General features: G+C 39.5%; 3 protein-coding genes and 1 long non-coding RNA gene across 4 annotated transcripts; 1 reads left to right on the forward strand and 3 right to left on the reverse strand.

The window, feature by feature from the left end:
* Positions 1–3,712: 3,712 nt before the first annotated feature.
* Positions 3,713–9,292, reverse strand: LOC104939860 (hydroperoxide isomerase ALOXE3). The gene is made up of 14 exons (XM_027284286.1): positions 9,146–9,292; positions 8,706–8,910; positions 8,515–8,596; positions 8,291–8,413; positions 8,098–8,201; positions 7,361–7,533; positions 7,048–7,191; positions 6,173–6,376; positions 5,906–5,992; positions 5,633–5,799; positions 5,392–5,513; positions 5,141–5,241; positions 4,627–4,797; positions 3,713–4,516 (listed from the first exon to the last, which is right to left on the reverse strand). The coding sequence occupies exons 1-14, from the start codon at positions 9,290–9,292 to the stop codon at positions 4,337–4,339; spliced, it is 2,010 nt and encodes a 669-aa protein (XP_027140087.1). The 3' UTR covers positions 3,713–4,336.
* Positions 9,293–10,397: 1,105 nt separating this feature from the next.
* On the reverse strand, positions 10,398–14,852 carry LOC104934305 (hydroperoxide isomerase ALOXE3). The gene is made up of 14 exons (XM_010749941.3): positions 14,538–14,852; positions 14,140–14,344; positions 13,955–14,036; positions 13,746–13,868; positions 13,544–13,641; positions 13,288–13,460; positions 13,046–13,189; positions 12,758–12,961; positions 12,540–12,626; positions 12,208–12,374; positions 11,943–12,064; positions 11,568–11,668; positions 11,128–11,298; positions 10,398–11,017 (listed from the first exon to the last, which is right to left on the reverse strand). Exons 1-14 carry the CDS (start codon positions 14,682–14,684, stop codon positions 10,838–10,840), a joined length of 2,004 nt encoding a protein of 667 aa, XP_010748243.3. The 5' UTR covers positions 14,685–14,852; the 3' UTR covers positions 10,398–10,837.
* A 40-nt stretch (positions 14,853–14,892) lies between these two features.
* LOC113746935 (uncharacterized) lies at positions 14,893–21,699 on the forward strand. Its single transcript, XR_003463239.1, has 3 exons — positions 14,893–15,096; positions 15,786–15,911; positions 21,430–21,699. It is a non-coding gene; the product is annotated as an uncharacterized LOC113746935 (long non-coding RNA).
* Positions 16,825–22,902, reverse strand: fbxo30b (F-box protein 30b). The gene is made up of 3 exons (XM_010749942.3): positions 22,712–22,902; positions 18,439–20,538; positions 16,825–17,636 (listed from the first exon to the last, which is right to left on the reverse strand). Exons 2-3 carry the CDS (start codon positions 20,479–20,481, stop codon positions 17,442–17,444), a joined length of 2,238 nt encoding a protein of 745 aa, XP_010748244.2. The 5' UTR covers positions 20,482–20,538; positions 22,712–22,902; the 3' UTR covers positions 16,825–17,441.
* Positions 22,903–23,262: the final 360 nt, after the last annotated feature.

Raw genomic sequence — 23,262 nt, forward strand, 5'->3', positions numbered from 1 at the left:
AGTGAGATGGTAGGGACAGTTAGTGATTTGTTGCATGGGAAGAATAAATGTTTGTTATCATGTTAAATGGGGCTATAGTAGGTCACTATTTGTGTGAATTTGGGTACATGAAATAAACAAAGTCAGATGTGTGGAGAGTTCTGATTGCTTGTGGAACATGTGTGGGGGCTCCGTTTTTTTCCAAACTTCTCTCCCGTACGCTAGTGCGTTTTTTTGTGGCAAACCTTGCGGACAGCCGTGTGGAAACACACGACCCCCACTGAAATTAATGAAAAGATCTCCATTTTTGGGCTGGCTGAACCCCTGCTAAGACATAAAAATAAGCATACAAGTTATGCTAAATGAACCTGAAGATTTGTTATTACACACCAATTGGTAAGCTCTCATACATAAAGATTTCCGTTTTATCCAGACATAAAGATTAAACAATTTAACAAAAACATAAAAATACCTACATACTACTCGTCTATCGTAATCCAAGTTTTCAAAAGTCCAGACATGCCAAGTTGACCTGAAAAGTCGTCATTTACACCATGTGTTTGCTCCAACTGAGTCCCACCACCAGTCAAACTTCCACTGCAGCCATCGCATCTTCTCTGAAAGACGCTTTGGATAAAAGCGTCAGCTAGATGACATAAATGTATATGTAAATAACTAAGAGACTGACAGTAACAGTGTGTGTGCCCTCCCATTTATCCATCCTGTTTTTACTATATGACTAGAAGCAAGTTATGTTGAGGTTCTAAAAATATTTAGACGGTTATAAAAGGTATTAAAATTAACCTCGGGTTCCAGCATGAACCCCGTCTTAGGCATTGTGTCATTTCTAGCAGATGTCAGCGTAACTCAAATTATGTAGCAGCATCCCAGGGGAGGTGATTACTCCCCACCTAAATCCACCAGTCGTATAGGTAAAACTATACAACAGAGATCATAGTGCTGGTGCACTTCTATTCCCTGGATCTGAACTGATGATCTGACTAATTACACATTGTGTCTTTCTGTCTTAGTATTTTCATAGCTATGCAAAAGGGAAAAGTGGTGAGAAAATCTTCTCTCTATATATTAAACACTTTTATTTATGAACCTCAATTGTTACTTACAAATAAAATAAAGCAGGGGACTGAAAAGAATACTGATATTTCTCAAGATACTGTGATAGAGATGTTAAAGTTTGAGTACTTGAAGTGTTCAGGTGGAAAGTTCCTGACACTTTAGATAATGGCAAAGAGGCAGTAAGCCAGTTCAAACATAATATGCTGGTCACTGTATCAATCACATCCATCTCTCTATCTACAAAAGACGTGGTATGAACTATTCTCTACTGGGCCTCTACTCTACATCTGACCCACCAGTTATTGAAAATAATTCTTTAAAATTCATCTTATCTCATCTCATCTTCTCCCGCTTTATCCGGATTCGGGTCGCGGGGGCAGCAGCTTCAACAGGGAAGCCCAGACTTCCCTCTCCCCGGCCACTTCTTCCAGCTCTCCCAGCTCTCCCAGATACTCTGAACTGCCATTCAGTGCATAGGCACCGACGACAGTCAGGACCCGTCCCCACACCCGAAGGCGCAGGGAGGCTACCCTCTCGTCCACCGGGGTGAACCCCAATGTACAGGCGCCGAGCCGGGGGGAAACAAGCATTCCCACCCCCACTCTGCGCCTCTCACTGGGGGCAACTCCAGAGTGGTAGAGCGTCCAACCCCTCTCAAGGAAACTGGTTCCGGAGCCCACGCTGTGCATCGAGGCGAGCCCGACTTTATCTAGCCGGTACCTCTCAACCTTGTGCACCAGCTCAGGCTCCTTCCCCACCAGAGAGGTGACGTTCCACGTCCCCAGAGCCAGCTTCTGCAACCGGGGGTTGGACCGCCAGGGTCCCTGCCTCTGACTGCTGCCCAACTCTCCTTGCACACGCCCTCTGTGACCCCTCCCATGGGTGCACTAGGCACTCGCCAACGAGCCCCACCCCCAGGCCTGGCTCCAGGGGGGGGCCCTGGTGACCCACGTCCGGGAAAAGGAAACTTGTCTCTTTGGATATACAGTACATTTCATCAGAGGGTTTGAGCTGCGCTTTGTCTGGTCCCTCACCTAGGACCTGATTGCCTTGGGTGACCCTACCAGGGGCATGAAGCCCCCAACAACATAGCTCCTGGGATCACTGGAACATGCAACCCCCTCCACCGCAGTAAGGTGGCAGCTCCAGCTTTAAAATTGACATGTTAAAATATAATTTTAACATAGGTTGCCCTGGTGGCCAAGAGATTTAAGATGTGACCAAAATCAATCAATTAGTCAGATCATCAGTTCAGATTCAGGGAATGGAAGTGCACCAGCACTATGATCTCTGTTGTATAGTTATACCTATACATATACCTATAAGAAATGACACAATGCTTAAAACGGGGTTTATGCAGGAATCCTGAGGTTAAATGTAATACCATTTCATATCTTTTTAATACCTTCTAAACATTTTTTAAAACCTCAACATAACTTGCTTCTAGTCATATAGTAAAAACAGGATGGATAAATGGGAGGGCACATGCACTGTTACTGTCAGTCTCTTAGTTATTTACATATACATTTAGTCATCTAGCTGACGCTTTTATCCAAAGCGTCTTTCAGAGAAGATGCGATGGCTGCAGTGGAAGTTTGACTGGTGGTGGGACTCAGTTGGAGCAAACACATGGTGTAAATGACGACTTTTCAGGTCAACTTGGAATGTCTGGACTTTTGAAAACTTGGATTATGATAGACAAGCAGTATGTAGGCATTTTTATGTTTTTGTTAAGTTGTTTAACAAACAAAGCCGCTGTTGACTACAATTGTTTGGGAGGATGCTGCAAGCTGTTTTCATGTGAAACTCCAGGAGTGTTTTGTGAATTGAAAAAAATAACCTGACCTTCTTTCAGCATGAGGGTTAGGTAATAACTGATTTTTGATTTAAAGTGAACTACTCTTTTAAACAAACTTCATTTAAATTTTCTTTGAGACATTATAGTTAAAGGTTTTTACCCAGAAAGGATGTTAAAGTGGCCACTGGACTACAGAGCCATTTCCTGTATAACTTTGGGAAATGAGCAGCCAACTTACATTACTGTGCACTCCCATTGTGTTACAGATACTACTGGCCAGCATGATGGAAAAGTCATAGAAAACAGGGATTCATGTTTGAGGCACTGTGTACATTTTCATATCTGAAAGAAGTTGTTAACTATTATTAACCATTTGGCATCACTGGATTCATACACAGCATAGATGAGTAATATGGCCAATAGTATGCACATTATCCATTCACAGTCTTTATGTCTAAATAACACGGAAGTCATACATGTGTGTCTTTATGTATGAGAGCTTACCAAGTGGTGTGCAATAACAAACCTTCAGGTTTATTTAACATAACTTGTATGCTCATTTTTGTGTCTTAGCAAGACTTCAGCCAGGATCAGGCACAAAAATGGAGATCTTTTCATTCATATCAGTGGGGGTCATGTGTTTCCGCACTGGCTGTCAGCAAAGGTTGCCACAAAGAAACGCACCAGCATGCGGGAGAGAAGTTTGGAAAAAAATGGAGCCCCACGTCACGTTCCGCAAGCCAATCAGACACTCAGGTTGGTCAAACCTCCACGGACAGCCTGAAATGTCTCTGAAGCAGAGACTATCCAGGTGGATTCACAGACTAAACTCTGATAATCTACCTGTGACTGACTATCTGACTTTGTTTATTTCATGTACCCAGAATTCACACAATAGTGACCTACTATAGCCCCATTTAACATGATACAAACATTTTATTCTTCCCCATGCAACAAATCACTAACTGTCCCTACCATCTCACTTACTGTAATATCATTTAAAGTATATTTAATTGTTTCATTCAGGATTAAAAGAACAATATGTAACTTTATGCGTAACACTGATATCTAGAGATTAAAAGGGGGTACTGCAGTCCAAATTCAAAATAGTGGAGAATCATCTCTCCTTGTGCCCATCCTTCCCAGATTCGAAGGACATGCAGGTTCTCTGATGGAAGACATGAACCTTCACAAGCTCAAGACTTATTTTCTCATTTTAGTTCATGATTTTATTCTCTGATTTGATGCACTTAAAATTAACTATAGTGAAATCTAGAACAAGCGCTCTGGGGTCCTTCTCTGCTGTCTTTACCTTTTTAATGCATCTCCAGTGTTTATCAGTGTTATACCACATTTCTGCTCATGGAGTTTTTTAGTTCTGGCAGAATCTATCATTAACTACATTGATCCACTTTGTTTGCGTCAAATAATGCAGAAATATAACAATAATGCAGAAATATAACATTGTCTTATCAGGTTTAGTTAAATGGCTATACTGTTCTCTATCTGAGCAGGGTCCAGATAGGTGTAGGGCACTTCAAGCTGTGAGTTTCTTTCTTGAATCGCTTCACTGAGGTAGGACAACTCTGCTTGAAATTCCTTAATCATCTGCTTAATAGCAGGCTCATCGAAACGCTCTTCGGGGTATGTACCCATGGGAACCTGCCAAAATGATAAAATAAATCAGTAGGTCAGACTGATGGAGTATTTTGTTTGCTCATTTTTAAAGCACGTTTAGAATATGGATGGGCATTTATAATCACCAAACTTACCGTATCAGTGTACTTTTTTGAAAGTACCCACACCATTGCTGCAAAACTGACCGTCTCTCCAACATTTGGGAGAGTCTCCAAAATTGTCTTCATGCTTGACTGCCCCTTGGTGGTTGGAGGAGGTTTGTGCAGCAACAGCGAACCATTGGGTACCCAGGAGCAGTAGTCAAACTAAATCATGGAAGAAGTTTCAGTCTGTATCACTTAAAGTTTTAATTATCATATTAGATATTTTTGGAGTTGTGGGCGAACTTTAATGGAAAATTACTTTAATCAACTGAATCTAATGTTAAACATTAAAAAAAGGGAGGTAAACCTACATAGGAAATGCAACCTTTGCACCACTGTAATGCTCTAAAACTGTGTTAAAAAGAGTGATTAACAGTGAATTTTTAATGGATGATACAGGTTGTCTAATGTCACCTGCCTGTTATTGCAGGAAAATAATACACATCAGACACTTGTTCCATTTGAGGTTTGTTTAAACAATGTTCAAAGTTAACCTTTGGCTCACCTGGCCACTGTTGACTGCAGCATGTTGACCTGTCACTTTGAAGATCACCATGGTGATGAACTTGATCACTTCCTCGACAGTATTAAAGCCTGCTGGAAACCCTGTTGGCATCACAATCATTATCATCTTTGCCATTCACTATTGCACTGAAAATGTCAAGTTGCTACTTTGGCTACTATAAAGTTTATATTACTGTATATGATGCCATATATATTGTGGTTTTTATTAACTTCAAAGCATTGTTTAAATACCTGCATCTTTGTTTCCTAAGAATCCATGTGTGAATATCTCACTGATCCACTCCTGCAGCTCAGTGTCTTTACAGACCTCACTGTCTGAGGGATAATAGTACTCCACTACTGCCCTCACAAAGCTGGTGAACACAAAACAATTTGATTACACACATTTAGATAATCTCATTTGTGTGTGCAAAAACGCAGGAAGACAGTGTTCAAGGGAAGGACGCAATAAGATTTGAAACAAATGTGTAACCTGTTGATGATGTTCCACAGCTTCAGGCCATCATCTCTGTAGTAGAAGTTGGGGATAGACTCCAGTCCTCGTGCAGTGATGTTCTCTGGCAGGCAGAGAGAGCTGTAGGTCATCTCAGACAGAGCCTTTCTCATGAGCGCAATCATCCCATCATATCCAAGTGAGCTCTAAAAAACGATAATACACAAATAATCACTATCAAAGTTGGTGGATCTTAAATAGTGAAGGAAGATGTGGTTTGCAGAATACAATGCTGTTTTTAAAGCTCCATACTCTGCTTAAAATCTCGTCAGGTCCAAAAATATATTTGCGAGCCATAGTATTTATTTGGAGAGTGTAACGGACGTGAGGGATCAGCAGCTGTACAGAAAGAGAGGTTTTTATATTAAATTCAAAATACTATCTATAAAAGTGTGCTAAAGTCAAATATAATACATAAAAAAATAACAATCATCAAAGTAAGCCACAACCAAACAATCACTCAAAAAATGTACATTTTCAAACAGTTTTGACATGGTGGTTACAAAGTCAAACATCTACCTTGTAGAGGGGGTGAATCGCAGGGAAGCTGCGGAGAGTGGCCACAGTAAAGACTCCTGCCAGCTGGTGAGTGTTCATGAGGTGATAGACTGACTGATGCTGCATGATATCCGTGTTTTTAATAAACATCTTGGCTAGCACCCAGTCTGTCTCCGTATCACTGGGCAGAAAGATTGGGTTCTGCTCAGAAGGTTGTTGTTGCAGCTGGAATATGAAAAAAAAAACATTGTTTATTTTTCTATTACAAAAAACAACAACACTTGCACTGATGTACATTTTATGCAAAGGCAAAACGTTTTGTTGAGCCACTGCTGTAGAATTGGAGGTTAGTGACATAATTTGAAAGCTGAATATTAAAGCTCCTATATTTTACATATTAATTGTTTTATTTAAGGCTTTAATATCCATAAGAAGATATATTTATAGTTTTAAGCATCAAAAATGATACATTTTATATATCTCTCTCATGCTTTTGTTGCTTCTGATTGGCTGATTGTTATGAGTTACACATGGCCAGGCCAAACACAGGGCGTTCTGGGAGCGTGGCTGAGGGTGGTGACAGTAAAATTGTGACATCTCAATCTTACAGAAGTCCTAATGGCATGGAATACAGATGTGTGCTCTGTGAGTTGATGTTCACAGTAATGTAATTTCGCACCTAGAGCAGCTTTATAATGAAACAAAAATATCAAATCTCACTACAATATGGGACCTCGAAGACATTAAATAAAAATGTTAAGGAATTAAAGTTGCTGGACAAATATAACATACATGACAATAACCATGGCTGGAATACTAATAATTTGGTTCTCGTCATGTTGCATTTTTTGGCCATTCATTGTTAATTTCAAACAAAAATGAATTTGGTGAAATACCTGTATTGCAATCGGCATTAGTTTTTTCTCTGGGTTTACATAGAACAAACAGAGACCAGCAGTCACTTGCAGAGATTCACCATCATACACCTTAGTGGGCAATCCATCCATCCTCTTGAAGTCACAGAGGAATATATTGCCTTTCTGTATAGGAAGTAATAATAAAGAGAGGAAGAAGTGTGACAGGCATCAGGAGGTTGAACAGATTTGTGCAATAATGACTGAAAAATATGCTTATATAATTATCTAGACAAATCTACAAATCCTACAAGGCAAAGATCCTCAGTCATTCAAAGCCACTCATCTTCCACACCTCAATTTCCTTCTGCAGAGAGCTTCCCTCTTCCAGGAACGGCTTCACCATCTCTTCTGTGACCGGAAAGTTTGGGGGAAGTCCTGAGCAGCGCTTGATCACATTGGGGTTGATTGCATTGAGAAACTGGAATCCATAAAAGTCATCTTCCATCCAGTGTTTTGTAACATACTCTGGAATAGTAGGAACGACAAATATAATATGTCTATTATAATATAGTCATTATGTGAGGTATTAGAAAATATGGTGCATACATATATACAGTACATTACACATATGTTGTTCTAACAACATGTGCTCTGACACATTACACAGTCATTTTAATATATAAATATTATTAGTGCAGTTTTACAGCCAGCAGTAAGTCATGGTAAACTTTAGCACTTTCTGTGAGTCGCCTTACATGTTGTAACTCAACCCCAGCTCTCTTTAAACTTTGAAAAGATTTCTGTGTTTTAGTTAAGAGTGAGCCAACCACCATTTATTGAATCCATTACGACTTATAGCGCATATATATATAACTATATATATATAGATAGAGAATAGATTATAAGATTTATCTAGATCTATTTTTTTTTTTTTTGTCTGTTGAGGATCTAGGCTGCTTAGTTAAGTTTTTCTTTTGTCTCTTACACATGTATGTTTTTTTTCTTTTCTTTTTGCATCGACAGCTTTTGTTAATAAACTATAAAAATGACAGTGTTGAAGAATGTTAAATATCAAAAATTAAACTCTACCTGACATTGTTGTCTTCTTGGAGCAGAAGATTTTTTTGATGTCATCAATGGTTTTCCATTGTTCAGCAGAGCCAATCAGCTTATTAACCCTGAGTTCAACACCACTGAAATAATAACGGGTAAAAAGAAAGCAGACAATTAAACAATATATTTATATGAACACTTCAACATTATTCACAGATTACCGACTCACGTTAGTTTTTTTTTGAAAAGCATTTCAATTTTTTTGGACATAGAAATGCTGATTTCAGCTGGGAGCTCAGATATTTCTTTGAAATGACTCATGTGTGGTAGTCTTTCATCAGTAACCTCCCATCTAAAAAAGGGAAAATCAAAAAGAAAAGTCAGATAATTGTCCAGATAAGTTTCTGAGACAAACTACAGCTGTAGGGTCATACTGAGCACATGAAAACTTACTGGTACAAGTTCCTTTTAAGCTTCAGCTCTTTTTCCCGATGGCCAGTCAACAGGTTATGGTCATCATCAAAAACCTTCATGGCTGAGATATAAAAGAACATAACATGAGCATAACATAACTAACAAAAAGATTGTTTCAAATACTCTGAGAAGTGGTAATGTTCTAATGATTTGAGTAATTTCTAGCAGACCTCTTCCTCCTCTCAGATCCACCAGTTCTCCTCTGGAGATCCATCGGTAACAGGGGAAGAGAAGGACATCTCCCTCTGGAGTTGTCACCACTATTTTGGAGCAGTACCATTCATCTTCTGGTAGAAGAAAGCAAGGATCTTTCTCCACCTTGATCAGCAGAAGTTTTCCTAGAGACGAACTGGTTTTGACAGTGTACTTCCCTGTCTGAGATAAAGGGTCACGTTACATTATACCTAATGCCAAAATACAAGTAGGAAATTAACAAGGCAAATACATGCGTTTACAGACACCTACAATACTCTACTGGTTTTCTCAGCACCTGTTATCTCAAATATGTCCAAGAATATAATAACCAGAATATGAAAGCACACACAAACAAATAAAAATAATAATTTGAGACTAATATGTACAGCAGTCAACAGTTTTAGATTCAACTTACCATCCCAATTTGAAAATCTAAACCAAAGTTGTCCAATTCAGTTCGTGCACTCTCCTGTTTGGCTCCAATTAAGGTGACGTATATTTTGTCAAGCGTTCCTGCATTTGTCACTTTACCCGTTGTCACTTCTAACTTGTACTCAGCCATGGTTATTAGTGAGCAATGCTGTGTGTACTGGAATTAAGAATGAACTCTCTAAACTCGACGGCACATGTAAAGAATACTGTGTGTCACCTTGGCTTTTAGCTTTATCTGGCTCCTGATATTCTCAGGTCTCCTCCTTTTTTTAATATCTCCACATCCCATGCTCCTATTTGCTCCTATAAGACTGACTTAAGTTATTGATGAAAAGTTGTTGAACTATGACTTCACTGGGGTTCACATTTGCCCAGATCCAATTATGCAAAACATTTTGCAGATAAGATTTCAGATATGTAAATTCTAAATGCTCCAAGTGTCTGCTGGAAGACGGGTTTGCAACATGCCTTATCACCATGACAGATGCACACTGCTCTTGGTGGAGCTCCACTGAATAAATTAAGGTTTAAAAGGCTTTACAGTTTTTGTCAGTATGACCTTTGTTACAAAGTAGGCCAATGTATCAAGCAAGTATCAAACTATTTATGAATCTTTATTTAATTAGTCTCACACAGGCACTGATGGCACTTGATAAATGCTACAAATGGTCTGTTTACCATGTTCATTTTATATTTATAATTTACTTTTCTGTTGTTTCTTATTTTATTATCTTACTATGTTTTGCTCTAAAATTCCTTCTATGTAAAAACCTGCATGGCAATAAACCTGATTCTTCTGCTCTGCGCTGAAAGACACATTAACTAACAATACATCATTGTCATTATTACATACCAAAAGGAGATCACATAGATGTGTGTGATTTGGTTAAAGAGATAATTCTGGGGAATAGTAGTTTTGGGGTAGTTACCAGAGACAGAAGAAGCTAATAGGATGGACTATGTATGATAGCTTACCAGTTCTTATGTATGTTCCTGTCTAACAGGTTATACTAGCTTGTACTCAGCCATGGTCATTAAGGAGCAATGCTGTGTGGACTGAAAGAATGAACTCTCTAAATACTAGTATGTCACCTTTTCTTAGGTCTGTTTTTTTTTTATGTCTCCACATCTCATGCCCCTCCCACTTTTGGTTGAACAGTATTTAGTATTTATGATTTGGAAAATTGGTAATTCAAACTAAAGAAAAAGCTGGAATTTACAAAATAATACATTTGCAAATGCAGATACCTCCATAATTAGATTACAGAATAGGCATTCAAAGTTTGATCCAAAAGTGGCATCAGATGAAACATCAGTGGATCAAAGTGATCACAATTCTCTTTTCGGGTATCATGAATCTTTTTACCAAAGATAACCTTACAGGATCGAGGTGCCACAGTTGCTTTCAACTGCAGATCCAGAGCATGAGGAATGCCTGGCTATCACCTGATCAAGGAGCTCAATGGATTAGTTCAGATCACAAACACCATGTATTGTATAGGTACTCTCACCTACCTAATAAAACAAAGTACATCACCCACATAAGTCTCAATCTTTACTTTCAGGATAAACTAACAGTGTCACTTACAGTACATTAATCACAATATTGGTAGCAATATGTCATACAACAAAGCTGTGACAGCTTGTTTACCGATGACATTATGCTCTTCATCTGCTATTGGGTTACACTGTTTTCTATTTCTTTAGGGTTCAGGTAATAATAAGGCAGCTCAAGCTCAGAGTTCCTCTTGGTAATGGCCACATTGAGGGAGGACAGCTCGGCTTGAAAATCCTTGATCATCTGCAAGACTGCAGGCTCATCAAAGCGTTGCTGGGGATAAGTACCCAGAGGTACCTGATAAAAACCAAATCAAAACATTATGTTCCATCTATGAAAGGGAGACTTACTAGTTTTACAGTTCACCTGTGGCAGTTTTGATGAGAAAAACTACATATCAAACTTACAAAGTCATCAGACATCTCGCTGAGCCTCCACATAAGTGAAGACTGAAGTCCTGAAAGTGATTTATTTGGCAGAGTCGCCAAGATGGCCTCCATGCTCGACTGCCCTTTTGTTGTTGGTTGAGGTTGGTGCAGCACAAATGGAGCATTGGGAATCCAACCTAGAAAATCTAACTTTAGAAGACATACAGTAGCCATTAACACAACCAAACCTTGAGCTGTACAACTATAGGACATTTTGTACATCTGCTTGTTTGCCTTCTTGCAGAAGGTTAGATCAGAGGATTGATGCCATGCTCACTGGTGGTTTAACAAGCTTATGTTTTGAAGTATTTACTGGCCATCAAACAATTTCAAATTTAATTTTGATTGAAGGAATCACTTAAAAATTTAATTACTGCATTTTCTTTTCAGAAATCATACATTAGGTGTTAAATATTTACCTGTGGACTGTTAACCGCAGCATGCTGGACTGATGATGTGAAAATCACCATAGTGACAAACCTGATCAGTTCCTCCACAGTTTGAAAGCTTGAAGGGATTCCTGTCAGGAATTTAACATAGAACAAAATTCTTAAAGAATCTCATTCCCCCAGTTTGTAACCAAGCCAACATGTACTTCTCCCACAACCCTGATCAAGATGAACCTTTAGAAATGGATTACTTATTTTAAACAAAGCAAACATGTCAAAGCCTTTAATATCTCCTCAGACTACCCCCTTCAGGATTAGAGAGAACTCCTGCAGGGCCTCAACATTATACATACAATGCAAGCACTTTTTAAAAAGGGGAGGACCTCTTGCTACAAAATGAGATACCTGAGTTATCATTTCCCAGAAATCCATAGTAGAAGATCTCATTGACCCATTCCTGGAGCTCAGAGTCTCCAGACACTTCACTGTCAGATGGATAATAAAATACCACCACTGCCTTGACAAAGCTGAGGACAACAACACGGGTACCAGTATCACAATGAATATAAGCTAAATTATGATTGGTTAAAAACAATTATTCAATGTGCCCCACATTTACATACTAAGTTCATAAAAGTAGGGACTGACTACTAGTCAGGCAGAAGTTCACCTGTTGATGATGCTCCACAGCCTCAGTGCATCGTCTCTGTAATAAAAGTTGGGGATGGACTCTAGTCCTCTAGCTGCAATGTTTTCAGGTAGACAGAGGGAAGTGTACGTCGTCTGGGAGAGCGCTTTCCTTAATAGTTCTGTTATTGCATCTGCTCCAAGAGAAAACTGAAAACATATTTATTAATAATATTTATTATGGCCTCCAACAAATACAGGATAAACTACATTAATTGCATACTATTTAAAATGAAAGATCATGTCCAAAATTACTAAACTACCCACACATTATATTTAATTAGTGGAATTTATCTTGTCAATGATAACCCTTACTTTTGTAAGAAGTCTTCCAGGGCCGTGAAGTCGAGCACGAGCCAAGATGCTTATGTGGAGGGTGTATCGATGATGGGGCATCAGCAGCTGGAGAAAGGAGACACTGGCAACAGTCATGAACTAAGTAAGAGAACTGAAGACATAAGGTATACACAAGCCTCATTCTGCCTGCAACACTCCATTCCAGTTTGGGAAAAAAAAAAAAACAGACAGCCCACCTTGTACAGTGGGTGATTCTTTGGGAGATTTCGATATGTTGCCATTGTAAAAACTTCTGCCAGTAGATGAGTGTCCTGCAAATGAGCAATCACTGCACTGTAGAGGGCATCCGCATGCTTCACATATATCTTGGCCAACAGCCAGTCAGACTCCAAGTCACTCGGCAGAAAAATTGGGGTCTCCTCTACAGGCTTCTGACCAAGCTGAGGGATGAAAAACGTTTACAGGCGATCACAAACAAAAAAAGTAAGTAGTCAGAGAAATATTTGACTAGATGGAAGTGGAACCTGAATTGCTATGGGCAGTAGTTTCTTCTCTGGATTCAGGTACAGCAGGCAGAGTGCAGGAGTCAGAGGTGCCGGTTTACCATCAATAAGTTTCTGAGGTAGATCATCCATGATCTTGTAATCGATAATGAATATATTGCCCTTCTGTAGAATATAAAGTACTGATGTGAGGTATTACAATAGAAATGGACGAGTGGTAAGAGTTAACATATCTTAAATCAAAATTACAATTTTTTTAGTACCTTGATCTCTGCAGTCAAAGAGCTTCCATTGGCCAGAAACGGTTTCACCATTTCCTCTGTGACAGGGAAGTTGGAAGGAAGTTTTGAGCAGCGTTGGATCACATTGGGGTTGGGGCCATTAAGAAACTGGTATCCATAAAAGTCATTGTCCTTCCAGTGCTGAAACATATAGTCTGAAACATAATAAATGATCTATTTTATAGAAATGTTTTACAGAGAAGTTAAACACAAAAACGCACCATACAAAAGATTCTACCTAAGAAGGGGGACTTTTTTAACCAGGAGAAGCCCTTCATGGCCTCGAAGCTTTCCCAGGGCTCATCTGTCAGATTTTTCATGTTGAGCTCAGCTGATCTGGATAAAACAAGCTAATTTTTTGTAAACCTTTGTTCACTGCACCATTTGTGTTTGATTGTCAAAGATTGACTTTTAGAATAATGGTAGGTTGTAGCACTTACATTAGTTCACCTATGTGTTTAAATTGAAAGGCTTTTAAGAAGGAGTAGCTGATATCTGCAGAAAGAGCTTTTAGATCCTTGATGTTTGAGATGTATGAGACGCCATCTTCATACTTCTCCCATCTGTGGAGAAAAACAGGAAAGTTAGAAATCCTGAATAAATGTCAGCGTTCATAGATGTGCACTGAACTAATGGGTGGAACACTCACTTGTACATTAATTTTTGTTGGACCAATTCTTTTTTCCGTTGCTCTACTAGTCGAGGATGGAGATCTTCGGAAGGTTTTGTAGCTTTGTGTGTATTATAGCAGAGAGATGGATTAAAAAAAACACCTGAAACAGATTGAATGGAATTATATGTACATGCAGCCCTTACAAGTGGGAAAATACTAACCTCTTCCACCTCTCAACAACGCAATTTCCCCCCTAGACATCCATCTGTGACAGGGGAAAAGAATTTCATCATTCTCTGGAGTCTTCACCACTATTGTGGAGCAAAACCAATCCTTTTCCAGGGACTCATGGAAAGGATCCTTCTCCAACTTGAGGAGAAGAAGACATCCTAAAGAAAAAAATGTCGTCACAGAATACGTTCCCACCTGTGGTTGGAGAGGAAAATGCAATTAGGAATATTAAGATAGATCAAATGTCACATAGTGTATAAAGACTGACTTTATATTTGAACTTTCCTGTATTAAGCTTCTTCTAAAAACTAGAAAGAAAGAACAAACAAAAACTAACAAAAATAACAACCTTTGAAACAATTCATTTCATTGTTGTTTCATAACTTACCTTTCCAGTTTTATCATCTAACCCAAAACTGGTCAGCTGGGTGCGCTCCGATTGCCTCTCAGAACCGATTAGAGTAACATACAAGTTATCAAATGTTCCTGCATGCAGCATGCTTCCTGTAGTCACTTGCAGAGTATATTCTGTCATAATGCCTGGCTAGGTACAACAACTACCACACACAAAAAAAAATGGCTTGGTATACAGAAGCTCCTTGGACAGAAAGGATACCATTTAATTTGAACCACTAAGCAAGACTGGCAGGGAGCCCAACAGCACTTGAGTGATTGAACAGAAATCACAGGTGTTGAACATTCCCTAATCAGAGTACTGAGGCTTCAGAGTGAATTCTTTTCTAGGAGATGAGTCCATCAAAAGGCCTCAGAGCAAGAGTCACTTTGTGTATTTATGACTTTTTCTTCTTATTCTCACAATTCATGTGCCATTCATAAATGTTCCATAAGTGTTAAGTTTTGATCTCAGTCAGTTAGGAGTGACCAACAGAAGCAACGGTTACACATTTTCCATGTTTTGGATATGCAGGACGATAAATTGATTAAAGGTACGGTAGGTATGTAGGATGCCTCAGTGTGCTTATATTTTAAAAAAAAGAAGATGAGACTGATTTTGTACTTCTAACATTGTAACTAGTGTTGTAACTACTACTACTCCTCCTTTCTTTATTGTTCTTCTTTTTTTGGTTTTATATGCGCATTACTGTAGGAGGCATGTTTTGTAAAACAGCAGTGTCATGACACTGATATAAAAACTAACTATTACTATGATGATCACAAAAAGTGCAATAATTATTAAATTAGTTGAGCTGAATTTGAATAAATAAGAAAACACTGAAATTACAAATTAAATAACTAAACTTACCAGTAATTAAATATAAATTTAAATATGTAACATCAAACTCATTTAATAATTTTATGAATAATATTTCAAATAGCAGTTTCCCCTGCACAGAAAGTCTATTTTGGTACTGGGTGGTCGACCTTGGTGATATGAAGGGGCTGGAGCTCTAAACACAGTTCATTCATTTGTCTTTCACAGACAGATGTGGTGTCACTGGAGCAGTATTGGTCGCACAAGACAATTCACACAGTGAAATACCTTACTCTGTTATTGAAGGACTGTGGTTCTGATGTTCATGCCTCTAACAGACTACATGCAAATCATAATACATTTGCAAATGCAAATCATCACCTAGTCTGTCAAGATGCTAATATACTGTTATCTACCCAACAGCTTTCTGGGAACTGGGAACCTTTCGGATGGATGGATGAAATCTGGCATAAACATTCATGTTCCCCAAACAGTGAATTATGAACCTTTGGTGATTCCTGACTTGTCCTCCAGTGCCATAATCAGCAGGTAAATTTTACCTGCTAATCATCAGCATCAGTCATTGTGCAAATATTAGCAGGCTCACAGAGGTGCAAGTATGACTGAGAGAGAAAAGTAGATAGACTGTAAGCTATCAAATGCAGACACTGAATATTTAAAATGTAATGTATGTAAGATTTTTCCATAAATAAGTTATGGATAGATAGTCATTGAACTAATCTTACTGGAGGTCACAGTAGCCCAGAGTTGTGCAGAAGATTTTGCAGATTAGAATTCAAATATGTAAATTAAAACAGCTCCAGGAGGGTCTAACTGATTTTTAGCCATGAAAAGTACCATCCCCCTCACCAGCGAGCAAGTCTTTGCTCAGTCAACATAAGCGGTGCACAAAGCTCTTAGTGGAGCTACATTGCTTAAAAAATAATAATAATAATTTTCTATTTTGTCCAGCATTTATATCAGTGAGGGTAAATAATAAAAACCACTCATAACGCAAAGCATACATCCTTCAATCATACAGTTTAAATGAACTCCGCTCTGAACATAACACCCTTCATGAAAGCAGGCTTTATTACAGGGCAGTTGTATGAGGCCGCATTAGGTTTAGCCTAATAAAGTGTTCTTAAAAGCTGCCCTACAGTTACGATTTACAGATAAGAACTTTTCACGGTTCTAGCAGAGTGTCATCAAATGTGCTGTTATAATGCATTTTGAGCCCTGCTGTAATTATCAGACATTTTGAAGCGATCTCAGTATTTTGACTACAGTGAACGGCCGCACAAACTGGCATGTTATTGTAAAGAGGCCATAAGCACATGGCTCTGTTCAGTATAAAAGGCAAACAAATATAGGCAAAGTTTTTTATTATTCAAGCACTCCTGGGTAATAACAATAAAATTTTATATTGAACTAACTAAAGACACCCATAAACACAAATATATAAAAGGCTGTAAAGACTTTATTAAATGGTAGCAAATCACATGCATTATGAGGCTAACCTCATATTAATATCCATCTCTCTTGATTCTTGACATCATAGAAACCCGGACATCAGACCTGCAGCCTCTGTAGGGATCAGAAAGACTAGACCATTTAGGGTCACGTGTCGACATAGGAGAGATTAGCAAATCTTGTGTAAAGTGCTGGCAACTTCTGTCACGCAGAAATAGTGCAATATAACCAACAATCAGCTTTTTCCCATGGCTACTACTGAAAGGCAAGATAGTGAAAACATTTAAATTCAATTTAAGTGTATCATACAGACTAATATAAATCTATTGTGCATATCTGACTTCAAGAAAATATACTTTGTTTTACCGTAATAAGGGAATATTTTCAGCACAAATCCATGCAAAGCTGTTTTTTTTTTCTCCACGTAGACCACTCACAATGACAGACTTCACTTTGCTATAAAGTGTTATTTCATTAAGGCTTCTTCATAATCTAGTGTAATACAGGAAGAGTTAATTGTTTTCAAGACAGAAAATCTTTTAATTGCAGCATCCACATAATACCACAGTGACTCCTGTGCGGCTACGAGAGGTCAGCCTCGTTTGGTCAGGTGTTTATGTGACGCAGGACGCGTCGCAGTGATTGTCCGTCTCGGGCAGTGCACATGGCAGGAAGAGGTACAGGCTCCGTCTTGTGCTCCACTACGTTGTAGTGACACTTCTTAAGATGGTCCGACATGCTGGGGAGATCAGTGAACCCCCACGACAACACTGGGCTGAAGGCAGTGCTGAATCTCCACACCTGGAACAATAAAAAAATAAAAAAAGACGTTGCAATGAAGAGAGCGCTGAGTGTCAAGAACGTTACTAAAAGTAACATTCCCAAAAGTGAACTAGCTTGTGGTCGTTCGTTTTTCTTAATGAGCTGTTTCACACAATACTATAAGTTTGATTTAGGTGGTGGAACTTTGCAGCTGTTGTGGCCGTTATAATTAAACCTCCTTTTCCTTATTTTTTTTTCCTCGGTTACAACTAGAACTGAAGATTGTACAACAACATTTTTGATGCTTTTTTTTCAGCTGCTTTCACCATAAGTTGTTCTACTCTTTCTTAAGCGGTGTCTGAAGGTAACTCTGCCAGAAAGTGAAAGGTAAACTTCAATTCCGCAGGACGTTTGAAAATATTTTTGGTTCATTATGAACCTGTGGGAGGCTGCCCACAGTCTATGGGGAAAGCTACAAGTTCTTCTTTTATTACAGCACCCTAAAAATCCTAAAATTGCCTTTCAGCTCATTGTAAATCAGAATCACTTGTACTGGCCGGGTTGAATTACTGATTTAAATATTTTTGTGTGGATTAAACAACCTAACTTGTTAATTAGTGCTTAAAAGGTGCTGGTAGTTGCATTTTTTTTTACCTCAGGCTAGCTCTTTCCCCCAACAGCTTTGTAATAATTATTATTTTATTCCATATTATTAAAAATATAGTCACAGTTCTTTTTATTGTGCGTATAATATACAGCAACATATCAGCCGGAATATTTTTGCATCAGATCTTCATTTTAAACACATAAAGTAGATTCACAATGCAGGTTTTCTACTCACTCTATTTTTGATCTGCCATGACACGGTGCCAGGAGCACCAGGGCATGGCCTTCGCTCCCACTGCAGGTCTACTATACCCCTGGTCTGGAGGAGACTGGCACACACCTCCCTCATAGTCCGTGACACCAATGACAGCTGGCACAGGCTGAAACTGTCCAGGAAACCAGCTATGTGCCACAGTATCTCAATGGGAAGCCCACTAAATTGGTCAGACTGGGAGTCACTTGGCAGTTTTGCCCTTGGGCAAGGCTGAACCCCAAAGGACCTGAGGTGCCTGTCATGAACCACCTTGGCCCCTCGGGTGGATGGGTAAAACCTCCGCTGGGAAAATGTGCAGCCATAATATGCCAGGGGGCAGCGATGCTCCATCCAACCATTGAGACCAGCATGAATGTCACCATGGACGTTTGTGAAATGGGAGGAAAACTGGTCCCGGCGGAATGACTGACCACAGACGAAGGGGAACATGTGCTGATAGCGGGGGTTGGGAGGGAGGTAGCGGTTATGTGGGACCGCCTCGACCTCTAAAGCTTCGAGGACGAGGCCAAGGCGGAGAGTGCGGAAAGGGCTGGGGTAGGAGAGCTGGGGGGCGGCGTGGTCACAAGCAGACGCAGAGGCCATGTCACCCACTCTAGTGTTGGTTACCAAGATTGCTGCAGGGAAAGTGAAAGTCTGTGTGCCAAAGTCAACGTGGTAGCCGTCAACATAGATTGTATCGGAGATCCTTCGACACTCCCTGGACTCCTCTAAACAGAAGAGCAGGGCTGCTGTGATCAGATCAATCTCTCCGAGACCCATGGGGTCGTCATCCTGCTCCAGGTCTGAGGTATCCACAGCCTTGTCCTCCATTTTGGGTCGCAATCTATACAATGACCTGTCTGGGATGAAACCTACCCGCCCATTAGGTAATGAACATTGAGGCTGGCCCCTAAAAAACTGGTAGTTGTGGAACTTGCGCTCAGGCCCGTGGTTTTCTAAAAGAACTAACCCCCTATCTTCTAAGACTACATGGCCAGCCCTCTGTGCTAAACCTTGGCTGACATGCACTGGAGATGCCATCAGAGGGGTGGAAACCTTAGCATTCATGTCATCTTGCATCGCAACAGGACCGGCTGTCTCCAGATTGGCCTGCATTGCTCCTGACAGTGGTCCATTCGTTGTGTTTGAAGTGTTTAGACCGGTTTCTTTCAAAGCCACATTTCCTCTCAGACAGCTAGAACAAACACTTTGCTCCTCCGCCTTCCTTTTATTCAAACCTTCAGCAGCTTCGGGTGTTTCGTCTTCCACTCCATTCTGGAGTTCTCTGTTCTTCTGCAGATCACCTCCTCTGTTCACGCGCTCTGTGCTGCTGCTAACAAATTCTAAAGCAGCGACTAAGCTTCTTGCAGTCTCCACTGTGGCTTCATACAGCTTGCTGAAGTGCTCCTCGTTCAAGCCATTAATTCCACTGGCAATTTTCTCCTTCGCCGAGCCTGGTGGGGGAGGTTGTGGCTGATGTGAGGATGATGACTGTGAAGGGGCTTCAATAAAGGTGGAGGCCTCAGGGGCAGGTGTAAGCAAAGATGAGTCTTTTTCCCGGTTCTCCTTACTAACGGGGATAACTGGCTTCTCCTCTGCAGTAGGTGCCATGGCAATCACCTTGAGGGACTCCAGGAGTGTACGCTGGTCCTGAAGGGCAAGTGCCATGTCTAGCTGCTCCGCCTCCTCCACACCACGGCTCAGGCTCTCATAGGAAGTATAGTCCAAGCTGCTAATAGGCCATCTATTCCACTCCATGGTGCAACACACGACTCCAGCTGGACACACTTCTAGGTGTGCATACATTTGGTTGCGCACCAGGGTCACGGGGCAGCCATAGCCACTGTTCAAGCAAGGGACCCTCACCAACGGGCACATAAGGTGGTGCTCATCAGCTTTGCAGGAGTGAAATACAGCCCCACACACAAGGGGACAGGTGACAAGATCGCAAGAAATGCCTGGCTGAGGTCTGACCATGCATCTCTGGTTAACACAGGACATACAGTGAACATGGTCCTCCTCCATCTTCAGAGCTGAGGGAGGGGCAAACGTCTGAGGTTGACTGTGAGAAAATCCAATGTCCTGTCAAATAAGAAGAAAAAAAAGGAAATAATGTCAGTTTATTGATGATCAGACGGATCGGAACAAGAGGAAAATGTCGAAATTTGGCATATGACACAGAGGAACCAAAGTGTGTTTCAATATGTCGTGTCACAAATCTGACAGGACTGATGACAAAAGACTTTAAACATGACTGGTAAAACCACAATATACTACACATAAATGCAGCTACATTCATGTCAACAAAAACCTGTGTTATTTTATTTTAGCATATTGCACAATAATATCTGCATTTCCCGGAGCCTTTCAGACAAGAATATTCTAGATAAAGATACAATTTTATTGGCCGCATTTAAGATTGAAAATATTATAAAGTCAGAGTGCTGTTGTATCAGAGCTTTGAGCTTTCAGTCTTGAATAGCTGCTGTAATTACTGTAAGCCACCAGATGTCACTGTGTTTGCTGAGATTCAGGCCCTCAAGCTAAAAAAATAAAAAAAAAAATCTTTTTTTTTAGCACAAACAGGAAGAAAAGTCCAAAACCTCAAAGACCTCATCCAAACAAACAAACAAACAAACTATTAAAAATGCCAAAGGGATGAAGCAAAGAGTAAAAAGCATTTAGTCACATGTGGTGACAGCTTTATTCTAACAAATAAAAGACTTTCATATTTAAACTATGAAACAGCAACAATGACATCATACTCCAAGTTAAGCAGAGCTTTGTATTGGACACTTAAATATTAACACGGTAGAACTGATGAAGTCTTTGCTCATTTGTAGTAAAAGTGATTTCAGATCAGTGCTGACATTATTAATATACCAGCCGGGGACTACCAAACAAACTGAATGACTCAGCAAACCTAAATTGTCTGCTGCTGCTGCTCTCTCTCTCTCTCTCTCTCTTGTCTAGCGCCTGTCTGTGAAACAGAGAGCCCCCCTCTACCCTCTGTGGACGTCAACTGCAGTCACGTGACGCACATAAAAAAGCTGCCTCACACAAGAGCCTTATTAGGAAGCTTCCCAGCTCGATAACAAGGAGGTCAAAACCTTTCCTTAATTACATCTGGACTTGAAATCTCGGAAAGATACATTTTGCTTTCTCTTTGTAAAGTTAAACGGGCAGTGTGATGATTATGTGCACAGTGTATTATGTACAATTATAAATAAAAAGAAGTATGAGGATTTCTCATACACTACCTGCAAAAACAATGTAGATATATATCACACACATACATACATACATACATACATGCAATTAATATGCACATGAGTGTAGAACTGGGACACGATTGGTGATCATGGTTTTACTTATTGTGTAATACTCTCAGTACATCCACCATACAGTTTTAATTATATAATGCATAAGTAATGTCGTGACCCCTGGGGGGTCCGCCAATTTGTCATAATAATTGACAATTTTCACCCGAATAATTTGTGAGAATTAAAGAAAATATAATAACAAAAATTATAATAACAAAAAGCTACTTTTACTGTTTATATATTATTTATGAATTGTTCCATTATGCCTGAATGTTCTATCAATGATAAACACATATAGACTAATAATAATCCAGCATATAAATAGGTTAATAAGGTGAAATAAAAGGTGAATAAAGTAAATTTATTATAAGCCAGGCTTAAAATGTGACATGTCTAAAGCAAGGTGAAAAAGGTTGAAGATACAAACAGAGTACTAACAAAGTTACTGTGTGCTCCTGCTCAACAATGTGCGTTTATTTATTAATGTAAATTAGATGTTGACATTTCAAAGTCCAGTCCAGTCTGGGGTTATAAAAGCAGCTTGTCAAGACATCAATCATCTAGTGCCTGAGCTGTAAAAGTTTTATCATAACCAAGTTAAACCCTTTAGGTAAATTAACCAGCAGCTAATTAGACTGGCTCCTCACTCCAAATAAAGTGCTAACAGCTGAGGACACATCACAGCTAAAGTTTTACAGCATCGTCAAAGGAAGCGACCACAACACGAGAAGCTTCATGCAGATCTTCCTGCTGCAGGCCAGCTCGTTGTCAGCTCTCCTTTCGCGTTTAAATCAACTTGTTTTGATCAACAATGACAGGCTTAGCTCACGCCGGCTAATGCCTGGCTAACACAACAGCTAAGCCACAGCACGGAAGTTGACAGCAAAGCTAAAAAATAATAAATAAAGTCTTCTTAAACATGCGCCTCTCACCTTCTTCTCTCGTGTTGTGCAGGGAAAACGCACGATAAGAAGTGTTTCAGGTTGTTCTGTATGAAAACAACCGGCTGATAGTTTTAGTTAGATCTGTGGAGAAACTAGCTAGTGATAGCTAAGAGCTACAGTTTCTCCTCCTCAGCCTGTCTGGCTTTTTTTTTTCCTGTTCAAAACTTTATTGACAAAAATTGTACATGTGTTTTACGTTTATTATTGCAGGTTGTCATGGAGACAAGAAAAAAAAGACCAAACGAGGAGAAACATATATGAATACAAAATAATGTGAATACATATTTGTAACTTTTAAATAATTAAGCAAATAACTATATAAATATATGTGGAATAACATTTGTAAATAAAGACTATATCCCTAATAATTTACAATACATACAAAATTATTTTTTTGTTCCGTTATTGTTTGGGTTGTCAGGTTATATCTCCAAAAAAAAAAACAGTTTGAAATTGTATTTTTATATTATGAAAATGAATCGGTGAGTTATGATAGATTCGTGTCATGGCAGATAATTTTTTTAAAAATGTCCACGTCC

The sequence above is a fragment of the Larimichthys crocea genome, chromosome XI (assembly GCF_000972845.2).
Source record: "Larimichthys crocea isolate SSNF chromosome XI, L_crocea_2.0, whole genome shotgun sequence".
Classification (NCBI taxonomy): Eukaryota; Metazoa; Chordata; class Actinopteri; family Sciaenidae; genus Larimichthys; species Larimichthys crocea.